Source organism: Populus euphratica, unplaced genomic scaffold, assembly GCF_000495115.2.
Source record: "Populus euphratica unplaced genomic scaffold, PopEup_1.0 scaffold837.1, whole genome shotgun sequence".
Classification (NCBI taxonomy): Eukaryota; Viridiplantae; Streptophyta; class Magnoliopsida; order Malpighiales; family Salicaceae; genus Populus; species Populus euphratica.
This window is the reverse complement of record NW_011500704.1, coordinates 14,649-26,398: the sequence shown is the minus strand read 5'-3', so window position 1 is coordinate 26,398 and position 11,750 is coordinate 14,649. Positions and strand designations below refer to the sequence as shown.

The 11,750-nt window shown below is 35.7% G+C and overlaps 1 protein-coding gene across 2 annotated transcripts; it reads left to right on the top strand.

Annotated features, from left to right (window-relative positions):
- The first annotated feature begins 846 nt into the window (after positions 1-846).
- On the top strand, positions 847-8,968 carry LOC105116047 (cullin-1). Of its 2 annotated transcripts, none has more exons than XM_011013196.1 (20): positions 847-1,087; positions 1,655-1,833; positions 1,964-2,063; positions 3,122-3,307; positions 3,498-3,545; positions 3,629-3,832; positions 3,936-4,013; positions 4,240-4,329; positions 4,427-4,507; positions 4,633-4,695; positions 6,328-6,363; positions 6,440-6,526; positions 6,612-6,761; positions 6,840-6,895; positions 6,998-7,118; positions 7,204-7,365; positions 7,490-7,633; positions 7,767-7,985; positions 8,068-8,235; positions 8,330-8,968. In XM_011013196.1, exons 2-20 carry the CDS (start codon positions 1,694-1,696, stop codon positions 8,429-8,431), a joined length of 2,235 nt encoding a protein of 744 aa, XP_011011498.1. In that variant the 5' UTR covers positions 847-1,087; positions 1,655-1,693; the 3' UTR covers positions 8,432-8,968. The 2 variants fall into 2 exon arrangements, with proteins under 2 accessions (XP_011011498.1, XP_011011499.1); XM_011013197.1 differs by having other exon boundaries at positions 847-1,157.
- The last annotated feature ends 2,782 nt before the right edge of the window (positions 8,969-11,750 follow it).

Sequence of the window (11,750 nt, the reverse complement as noted above, 5' to 3'; positions counted from 1 at the left end):
TAATCTAATGAATCAACTTGTGTTTCAATCAACTAGGTTAAAAATAATTAAATTTTTTTAAATGATATTGTTTTAATTTTTTTGAATTAATTTGACCAATCAATTAACTATACCTTATGTCATATCATATGTAATATGTATTAATGGAGCATTTGTTTAATGTAAAATGTTTTTTTATATATTTTTTTAATTTTTTCATGTTTGTTTTATTTTAGAAAAGGTGATAAATGAAAAGTGATTTTTAATTAAAAAAACATAAGCCTTTTTAAAAGAAATTGTTTTTCTTCTTTTAACTTTGAAAAATAAAAATCAACAAAAAAATAAAATAAAGTCAGATAACTAAATTTGTTAAATCAGGTTCCAGGAGTTTATAGGATTTCTATATTAGCTTCTTAGTAATAATTAAATTGACTAAGAGAAAATGTAGTATTTTTATAAATATAAAATATAATTTAAAAATAAAAAAATATTTTGCACATATATTAAACATATCAATATATGAGATTGTGTATTATATTTAAAGGTTTCATTCTTTGATGTGATTATGATAATCTCAGTGACACTTCCTTCCTAAAAAGGTGTATATTATGTGCTATGAAGTAAATAATTTTTTTTATTTTTTATTAATTAATTTAAATTTTCAAAACAATTCTTTAATTTTTATTTGAAATAATTTATAAAATATATACTTTTTAAATTTCATTTATTTAAATTTTTTTTATTTATTAGATCTTATTCTTTTAATAAACTTAAAAAGTAAATCATTAGTAAATAATTTTCAATTCATGATATAACTACAAAGTGTTTTTTTCATCTAAATACCAAACATTTCTTAGGAAAATAATCAACTCCGCCAAACAAACAAGGTGTAAGTGAATAATTAGAGAAGAAAATGGGAGGATCCAAGAACTGAATGGAAGAAAACAAGGCCACCACACACAGCACATAATAATACATTTCTCTCACCAACCTTTCCTTAAATCAATGCCCTGTCGGAATCCGACCTGTCCCTCTTCCTCTTCTGTCCACGATTTTCCTTTTCTTCTATGACTTCGTTCAGAAAAATGAAAAAATAAATTAAAATCAGGTCCTTTTTTTCTCTTTCAATCGATCGATTTGGGATTAATTCTCTCGATCTCTTTTCTTTGATCGCTATTGTACGTTAAATGGATTGCCTTTTTTCCCCTCTAATCAATTTTGTTGATAGTTTATGTTTGAAGGCTCTGATTTTGGAATTCTTAGGATTCGCTTGAAATGTGTGAAAAATTAGGACTTTTAGTGTTAGGGTAGTTTCTCTGATCGTGAATCGAACTGGGTTTTAGTTTTTTAGTTAGTTTGTTTTTGGTCTTGCTCTGGAGAATTAGGGTTTTGCGTCAAAAGGGGGATTTTTTTACTGCCATTTTGGTTCAGGGGTTGTGAATTTTTTTGGGGGGATTTCTTGTTTGTTGAAAATAAAATTAGGGTTTTTATTTTCATTCCTGATGAGATTGATTTCCAGCTTTTTGTGGCTGGATATTGACTATTTGCTTATAAACTTGGGTGAATTTAATTGCTTGCTAAGTGTTTTATGTTTCGTTGTTTTTTGTAGAATATATTGTGGTTTTGTGTTAAGATGTGAAATGAGATATATGAATTTTTAGTTGTAATTCTGCAGGTGTTGGTATTCGGATTTTGGAATTGAGGTTTTGAAAGTATGGCGATAAATGAGCGGAAGACTATTGATCTTGAACAAGGATGGGAGTTTATGCAAAAGGGAATTACTAAGCTGAAGAACATCCTAGAAGGGTTGCAAGAGCCGCAGTTCAGCTCCGAGGACTACATGATGCTATACACGTAAACGCTTTTATGCCACATTTTGTTTTTGCTGATGTTTACCTGTGTGAATTAGCGTGTGTTTTGACTTGGTTTTTTGTTGTTGTTGATGATGATGATGATGTTGTTATTTCGTTCATTTTGTTTGCAGAACCATTTACAACATGTGTACGCAGAAGCCCCCTCATGATTATTCCCAGCAGCTATACGACAAATACCGGGAGTCTTTTGAAGAATACATTACTTCAACGGTAAGGAGCATATAATCAAAATTGCAGAATAATGTCTGCTCATAAATTTGTTCTTCATGTTTAGAATCAAACTTAATTCTCACCAAGAAGAAATGTCAACTTGTTTCTGTGGTCTGCCTCTTGACCAAGAAACTACATGTCTAGTTTTTACAGCTTTGAAAACTTTGTTTGCTTGGCATATGCTTTCATGTCAAACACCATATGGCCTGGGGGTTGAGAAGTTGCTATTTATGGTTTTTAATCGATTTTTTTAAGGAAATATTTATTTTTAAATGCTAGTGCAGTCTACCAATTATTGATAGCATCTCCTATTGCTGGAGTTGAAATATCTTGGTGAATCAACCGTGTCTTTTATGTTATGTCATGCCGAATGACACGGTTGGAAAACATAACTGCTTCTTGAAACTGTGATGTTTTTCACAATCATGGACTAGAAAAACACAGGTGAGGCAGTGGCTCAGAAATCAGGCATCTTAAATTCAATCCCCCTGGCTAGTTGTGCGTTTGGGTTGGGTGGGTCTCATGTGTTCATGGGAATCAGTTTTGGATTTGATTCAAAAGTGAGCCAGGTTGATGTAATACTCTCGTACTTTGAGAAGGTCATCTGAACTTTCTATCCCTTTCCAAAAACACATGTTATGCATTTCTATCTTTTGATACTCTTGAGCAGAATAGCCTCCCTTTTCAAAAGGGGATAATGATGTGTTATGTACATTAGGTAGGTAGGTTGGGAGAGTGAGAAATCTTCTTATGCACATTTTGAACACCATAATGATGTCCCCCATCTATTCTTTTGGTCTTCCTTCTGTTTCAAATGTAAGATTCCTCCATATGGATTGCTGAAATGTTGATAGAACCTTCCTTTACCGGAAGATAATACCTTTTCAACCTCTGTTACCACCACTGGTTATTGTTTACGTCAACACAATACATGTAGATGTATAATGGATTGGTCTTATTTTTCTTTTGATTATATTAAGGATGTAATAATCTGCTGTGTTTTTGCTAATGAATTCCTCTCAATCTCTCACAAATTAATCATCTATTTTCTGGTTCAGGTATTGCCATCGTTAAGGGAGAAGCATGATGAGTTTATGTTAAGAGAGCTAGTTAAAAGGTGGGCAAACCATAAAGTCATGGTTAGGTGGCTTTCTCGCTTCTTCCATTACCTTGACCGCTATTTCATTGCCCGGAGGTCACTTCCACCACTTAATGAAGTTGGACTAACTTGCTTCCGTGATCTGGTATGTCATGGCTGAGTGTTATTGTATGTTTTTTTCTGTATTCTGTGTTGACAAAGGAAATATTTTCTTTCCATTGCTTCTTGAGCCATTGTACCAATTGAAACTACATTTTATTCTGTTTGACTTGATGATCCTCTTTCAAAAAGATACATCATAATGTAACTTTATGGATCATGTCTTTTGACTCCAGGTGTACCAGGAACTGAATGGGAAAGTGAGGGATGCTGTAATTTCTCTGGTAGGGTCATATTGTTTCTCCTAAATGTATGGTTTTTTTTTTTAACCCATGGACAAGTTAGTTAGCATGATTTTCCTAATCAGATTGATCAAGAGCGTGAAGGAGAGCAGATTGACAGAGCTTTATTGAAGAATGTCTTAGATATATTTGTTGAAATTGGAATGGGACAGATGCATTACTATGAAAATGACTTTGAAGCAGCGATGCTTAAAGATACAGCTGCTTATTATTTTCGGAAGGCATCAAACTGGATCCTTGATGATTCTTGCCCAGATTACATGCTAAAGGTAAACAGGATATGTATTCCGCTAATGAGTTAAAAAGAATCCCGCCCCTCTGAAATGTTCTTTTGTGCAAATAGTATCTTATGCATCTTGTTGGTGATTCCAGGCCGAGGAGTGTCTAAAACGGGAGAAAGATAGGGTTTCTCATTACTTGCATTCTAGTAGCGAGCCAAAATTGCTGGAGGTTTGTAGTTGATTGCATGTTGTGAATTTATGTTTTTGGGTAGTTAGTTGCTTATTAGTGATGGTATTGTCACACGAAATACTAGAAAACCTTGTAAAATGGGATTTCAGTTCAGGGGTGCAAGCACAGCTGTGTTGCATGGTTTTAGGACTTGATGTGCTGGTCTTGTTTTTATTCTTGTTGAAATCTTATTGCTGTATTAGAAGATGTATGTTCTTCTCTGCAGAAAGTTCAACATGAGTTGTTGTCTGTATATGCCACCCAACTGCTTGAAAAAGAGCACTCTGGATGCCATGCTTTGCTTAGAGATGACAAGGTATTCTTAATACATTTGTTTAGCTGTTTTTCTCCTTGGTGCAATTCCAAATTATTTAAAAGTTGCTGCTTTCTTTCTTTGTTTCATGCTGTTTTAGGTGGAGGATTTATCAAGAATGTTCAGGCTCTTTTCTAAAATACCTCGAGGCTTAGATCCTGTTTCTGGTATATTTAAGCAGGTTGGTAGGCGTGCATTAATATTTCTTTTCCTTGGGCAATCTGAAATAGGCATTTGTTGATCCTGTCTTTTCTTTTTCCTTTCTTTTTTCCTCTTCTCTAAGATGGTTTCCGTTTCATAATGCAGCATGTCACTTCTGAAGGTACAGCTTTGGTGAAACAGGCTGAAGATGCAGCAAGCAATAAGAAGGTAGGTCTTTTAATGACTATTCTTACATTTGTGAATTACTTAATATGGCTTCTGGTGAAATTCTTTTCTCTTATCTGTATTTTATTGCCTCTCCCACCCAATAAAAATTAGAGATAAAAATCCAGTTTTTCTCCTAGTTCACAATCTGTGCAGTTTGGTGTCTAAGATTGTTTGTTATGCTCTTTAAATAAACTTTGAACAGCTTGCATAAATCTCTCACTAATAGTCTGGTGATTTAAGGTGAACTTTAGATTTCATTTGGTGAGTAGTTTTTCAATAATAATGACTATAATGAGGATGGTGAGACATACAATATGTGCTGGTTTTGCCTATTGCAGTTGTCAATAATTAGATACCCCTTTTTTTCTTTGCTTTGCTTTTAAATTGAATTTGAAAATCAGCTGTCCTGGCTTATCTAATGCGAATATGACACCTTGCTTTGGAATGCATGAAGAAAAGCAAATTCAAGTTCCAAAAATTGGTGAAAGTCTTAATAATATCAGAATCCAATTCTATTACATAATCCAACCCTGCCACCCGCTGGCCCTAACTCATCAGCCTCCAAGACAAACTGGTGCTTGCTTTTGCACCATTGTAGTTTGCTAAGAATTATAAACATCGTCAATTTCTAAATATTTTGCTCACTATTCATGGCAATGGTATCATTCTTTAGAAAAAGAGGAAGGCTAGCAAAATAACCTTGGCAAGCTTAAGGATCTAAAGTTTCTTCTGCTCTGCATCTTTAATTACATACCCTAGTCATGGTTCCTTGGATACTTGTTGGGTATCTGTTTACCCTGGCATATTATCCTTGAATGAGTGTATGCTAATCTTGAATCATTGCTGGTTCTTCTTGTCTTTACAATATGCCAGAAAGTAGGAAGACAGACCATCCAAACTGAAATGAATGATCTATCAGATTGATGACGATATCTCTGCCATTGAACATTGCTGAATTGTCCTGAAGATGGTAGCCCAAAGCTTATAGATTAATCAAAGCTGTTGTTGCTGGCACCCTCAGTTAATTTTATGGATCTTTTCTGGGACACAAACTGTTTGAGGCCACTTTCTATCCCTTTTTACCCTTAATAAACATAGAGACCATGCATCCACTGCCATTCACCTAACTGCTTTGATGCAAAGCAATTTTGAGGATAAGTGCTCTCTGGTGCACCATAGATGAATTCATCTGGGTTAAAAACCTGGCATCATGGTTTCTGAACTTGCCTAAGGTTAATGAGATGGTCTGTGATCTGTCTTGAAAACAACACAAATTTTATTCTTCACTTAGAGATAGCCTGAATTTGTCGTACTTGCCTCCAAGACAGCTGGTGTTGATTAATGCAGCTATTTTTTAGTTTCTACTACCTGGGAGTTATAGAATCTTTATGAGTTTATTTTAGGCTAAGAAATCAGTCAAGCGTGTGGTTCAGGTCTGTTTTGGTAAGTTGAGATTATCTGATCATTTTCAAACAGCAGAACACAAATTTTGCAATATCAATGTGCTTTTTACAAAATTGGTTGCATGCCACATTACTTTCACAAACATGCATAGTATTTTGGGAATGCTCATCTTTTTTCTTTTTTTTCATGTAATTCTCATGCCAGCTTTCTGCTATTTTTTTTTAACAGGCAGATAAAAAGGATGTGGTTGGTTTGCAAGAACAGGTGAGTTTTCCAATTTGAAATCCAAATATTGACTGCACTGTTGAAATGGATTGAAGCTGATTTTATTGGCCTTCAGGTTTTTGTTAGGAAGGTGATTGAGCTGCATGACAAATATCTGGCATATGTCAATGATTGTTTCCAGAACCACACTCTCTTCCACAAGGTTTGTGCAGAACATTTATTGCGGACATTCTAAGGTCAAACATATCCTTCTTGGTCTTTTGTGTCTGAATCTTGTCCTTCTTTAGGCCCTCAAGGAAGCTTTTGAGGTCTTTTGCAACAAGGGTGTTGCTGGAAGTTCAAGTGCAGAATTACTAGCAACCTTTTGCGATAACATTCTTAAGAAAGGTGGGAGTGAGAAACTGAGTGATGAGGCCATTGAGGAAACACTGGAGAAGGTCTGTTGTGCTTTTATTGCCTGGTTGTGTTGCTCATGTTATTATGTAACTTCATAATTGAATTTACTTGATTCATAGGTGGTCAAGCTGCTTGCTTATATTAGCGACAAGGACCTGTTTGCTGAATTTTATAGGTGAGTAATGTCATCTTCTGGTGTATAGGTTCTTTAATTGAACATTATATGGAGAAGTTTTTAACTCAAAGAGGATTATTTTCGCTGCGTGGTTTCTGGCAGGAAAAAACTTGCTCGGCGGCTTCTTTTTGATAAGAGTGCAAATGATGACCATGAGAGAAGCATTTTGACAAAGCTGAAACAGCAATGCGGTGGGCAATTCACCTCAAAGATGGAGGGGATGGTCAGTTGCCTTGAATCATCTCTTCTAATCAGAAGATTGGGATGCAAACTGTTATTCTTTCTAGTAATTGGATTTTGTTTTCTAGGTTACGGATTTGACATTAGCACGTGAAAACCAAACCAGTTTTGAGGAGTATCTAAACAACAACCCAAATGCAAATCCTGGGATTGACTTGACAGTTACTGTTTTGACAACTGGCTTCTGGCCTAGTTACAAGTCTTTTGATCTGAACCTTCCAGCAGAGATGGTATACTCATTAATTTATGCCTTAGTTTAACTGGTCATTGCTTTTGGGTTGATATGTGGTTTTCCAAGGTTGGCATCTTGGCAGAGTTACTAATGCAGACCTTTTTCTGTTGCTGCTGCTTCAGGTCAAGTGTGTTGAAGTTTTTAGGGAATTTTATCAAATAAAAACGAAGCACAGGAAACTTACCTGGATATACTCTTTGGGTACTTGTAATCTTATCGGAAAATTTGAACAAAAAATCATGGAGTTGATTGTGACAACCTACCAGGTATTATGTTAATGAATTTAGCTGCATATTTCCTTATTATTTGTTCTGATTGCAGGGTGGAAGTGCAGGTTCTCCATAAGTTTCTTTATTTCTAATATTGTTTTTTTTTTTTTTTTTTTTTTTTTCTTAATAGGCATCTGCACTGTTACTTTTTAACTCCTCAGATAGATTAAGTTATTCCGAGATCATGACTCAATTGAACTTGACTGATGATGATGTTGTTAGACTGCTCCACTCACTGTCATGCGCGAAGTATAAGATTCTAAACAAAGAGCCAAATACAAAAATAATATCTCCTACTGATCACTTTGAGTTCAACTCCAAATTTACTGACAAAATGAGGAGGATCAAGGTGCTGAGAGCTTCTACAATGTCTTGTTCCTGTTCTGTTTTATGTGAATGCTAATGAACCTTCTTCTCTGCTCAACTTTCAGATTCCTCTGCCTCCTGTAGATGAAAAGAAGAAAGTAATTGAAGATGTTGATAAGGATAGAAGGTATGCTATTGATGCCTCAATTGTGCGCATCATGAAGAGTCGCAAAGTTTTGGGTCACCAGCAATTGGTTATGGAGTGTGTTGAGCAGTTGGGCCGCATGTTCAAGGTTTATATTGACATTTAGTTTACTCTACATTATCTTTATTCCTTTTTATTCCTCTGTTTGAACTTACTGGTTAAATTGAAATGTGGATTTGCAGCCTGATTTCAAGGCAATTAAAAAACGGATTGAAGATCTGATTACTCGAGACTATCTTGAAAGGGACAAAGAAAACCCGAACTTGTTCAGATACTTGGCATAAAACGGCATGCTTGATCATTCATTAATAATGAAGTGGTGACTTTTGTTGCTGCAAATCACACCAAAGAGCAACTGTACAAGGTTGAAGTAGCACGGGTGTGTATAAATGCAACTAATGAGTGCCTCTTCGGTGATTGATTGGAAGCAGGAGCCAGAACACTTGTATATTTTGCCTCTAGAGCCAGGTATGAACAACTTCGATAGATTGTGATCCCATGTTGGAGAATTGTAACTGTTTCCCTAATGAGGTCCAATGCGCCAATGGGACCATTGTGTAGCTTTACCCTGTTACATTGAGTCCACTGCTTGACTTGGTTGTTTGTTAATGGTGCTTTGCGTTTCCAATGGAAGGGGAAAAAATGTATTTTAGTTCTATTTACAAGACATTTTGTATGGCAGATCTAGAAACTATTAGGTGAATGGTTTGTCTTTGAATGTGAACATTTCCTGTGCCATTTTATGCTTTTCTTTATATTATCTGTAAGAGCAACTCTGAGTTTCCATTATTTTATGTGATGGATGTGTTGGTTATCGACTATTTTAGATTATTTAAACTTTTATCAAACTTGGAATTGCTTCAAGTCACGTCATATTCCGATTGATGGGGGCATAACTTTTTCCCATTTTATTGAAGGTTTATTTTTTCTATTGGTATCCGAAAGATCATTTTACTAGAGCAGCAAACCATAAGCATCATATTCCACTACATATTAATGTCTCTCTGTCAAAGGTTACTGCCCATGATGCAATTTCTATACCATACATCTCATTGGAGGCCATATTGCTAGAGGATAGGACAGCTCCACAGCATCAAATGTTGGTTGATATAATAACACTACAAACCCTGTTTCGTAACTCCTGTAGATAGTAATGAGAGAATTGTCAGTCAAATTGTCTTGACTTCTACTTGATACACCATCAAAACTATTCAAGCATTCAATAGTACACGCATGGCCTAATTCACATCCTTAATTTTATTATGGATTGTTATGATGTTTGTTAAATAAGAAAGAGCTTCAGAAATTTAGTTTTTCGGTCTTTATATAATCAATTTTTGGATTGCGCCAGCATGAAATAACATGTTTTTGTCGAAGGAATTTCTAGTTCAACGAAATCTTAAGTCTGTCTTGCACGCTCTAATGGGAAAGATGGAAGTTGTTTTCAACAAATATTTGTTCTAACAACGTGAAAGATTTGTGGTTTTGATGTCATGGTGAGAAATGAAATGACGTTTTCACTGGTTTGATTTGAATGGCAAAGACTTTTTTTATGTGATCAAACATAAGACGAATTTCTTCCTGACCTCGGTGGGCAAACACGGAAACAGCCAAATATGTCCCGGAAAAGTGATCAACTCACTGTGCGTAACCATTTGCTCTAAATCTCAGCTATGCTTGAACTGCCTGGGAGATTAATGGAAGACGAATTTGCTAGAGGAGTGCATGAAGAAGCTTGCTGTCGCCCCCATAAACATTAAGCTGAGAGCTGGAGCTGGGGCCCGTAGGCAGATGTCCGAGGCTTGAAATTATCTAGAGGAGAAAGGGGATTTTTCTCAGTTAAGTTGAGCTTGTAAGACAAGAAAATTCATCACGGATGATGTATTGCAAAGAGAGCCGATGAATGTGCGTGAAGCAAACATAGATTTGGAATCTGGACAAAGCAGCAACAGGGTCGCACAAGAATGGCCACCAATGGAGCAAAACCGACTGTTTTCTTTGCTTTCCCAAATCGAGAAGCAATCATTAGGAAGCAGTCGCGTCCATCCATGAATCGCCTGTGCCCTACTCTCTTCTTTTTGGCATCTCGTCTTGCGTTAACAATTCTACTAATCATTATTGCAGCTGCTGAATTTCCGCACGCCTTTTGGACCCATTTTGCTGAGATCACTCTAATGCAAAAGAGATCCTGAAAGAAAGGGGACGTGATGCATGAGGTTTTGATTAGAGAACACAAGATTTTTAATTGGAATAATTATTTTTGTTAAAAAAAATAATTGTTACAACGAAAGATAAAAAAAATCGATAAAATCTGTTTAAATTTTATTTAAAAATTCTAAGAATAAAAAAAAACAATTTGAACCAGATTTTCATGAACAATTTATTATTAGTATTATTATTATTTTTAATATTATATACATAATAATTGAAAAAAATAATTAAAATTTAGGTAAATTTTTTTAGTAATATTTTAAAACATAGTAAGCTAATCTGGTAAAAAAGATATGAGTGCTAAAAAATACCAAAGAAAACAAATGAAATGAAAAAGGGGGGGAAAATGGTTGGGCCAAAATGCATGCTTCCACCAATGCTCAAACTCGTAACCTTGACATCCCATGCCTAGGAACCAACTAAGCTAAGGCGTGGAAATGATATTTTGCTCGATTACATATATAAAGGCTCGTAGTTGATCTTAGAAAATGAATGCTTCCACAATGCTCAAACTCGCGACCTCAGATTCCCCACACACGAAACAACTCAACTAAGACATGGAATTGATTAAAAAAGAAGGTATTGAAGTGCTTTACTGTTGGAACCCGTCCCTTTAGTGTGTCACCTTGCGTCAGGAAAACGGTAATGGCAGACGGTAATGGCCAGTTGGAAAACGCAAGAACTTGAACCCTTTTACTCTTCCATTGTTGGTTGTCAAATGTCATCATGGAAGGCTTCTCTCTTTTTCTGATGTAGATAATTTCTTCTAGCTTGCATAAGAAACTTTCTGCTTAATCTTTTCTAGCTGAACTATGAAATGTTGTTGTTCCATACATCCTTCCACTTCTATCTGATGAGATTGAGCCTGGAGCAACTAGTTGCTCTTGCATGCATTTTCTGGTGCCCGGAAAGAAACATCATTTCCATTCTAGAGTTACCAGAGACTTTTCCTCATGTTTTTCTGATGAATAGAGTAATAAGGGGAGGCAAGTTGCTTGCTAAGTGCCTCCCTCACACCAGTAACATTAACAACTGACCAGCATGCATGGCATGATACATGTGGGCTCTCCTCTCTCCTACCAATGAGAAATGCTTTCCGATCCCCTTAAACAAATTAAGACCGATAGTTTTGTCCCTTCTGTGTTTTGATTCTTGCAGAAATATGGCTTTGCAGTGTCTTCGGGTTCTCCCCGCATGACTGCAAGTGTCTTTCCCCGTAAGGAATATGATATGTTATGAACAGTTGAAGTGACATTACTCTGTGTTTTGATTCTGGTTTTCCATCCTACTTGCTGCTTCTCACTCCCACAACCAAGCACATTGGACAAGAAATGCTTATGAACAAACAAGAGCCCACTATCATGTATTAATTGAAGAGCTAACACAAAGGAG

What these genes read in the sequence shown, in the direction of transcription:
- LOC105116047 (XM_011013196.1), top strand. Translation starts at nt 1,694, where the DNA reads ATGGCGATAAATGAGCGGAAGACTATTGATCTTGAACAAGGATGGGAG. An exon ending in AAGAATACATTACTTCAACG is followed by an intron (nt 2,064 to 3,121) that starts GTAAGGAGCATA and finishes TTTCTGGTTCAG; the next exon opens with GTATTGCCATCGTTAAGGGA. An exon ending in TGAACCTTCCAGCAGAGATG is followed by an intron (nt 7,366 to 7,489) that starts GTATACTCATTA and finishes CTGCTGCTTCAG; the next exon opens with GTCAAGTGTGTTGAAGTTTT.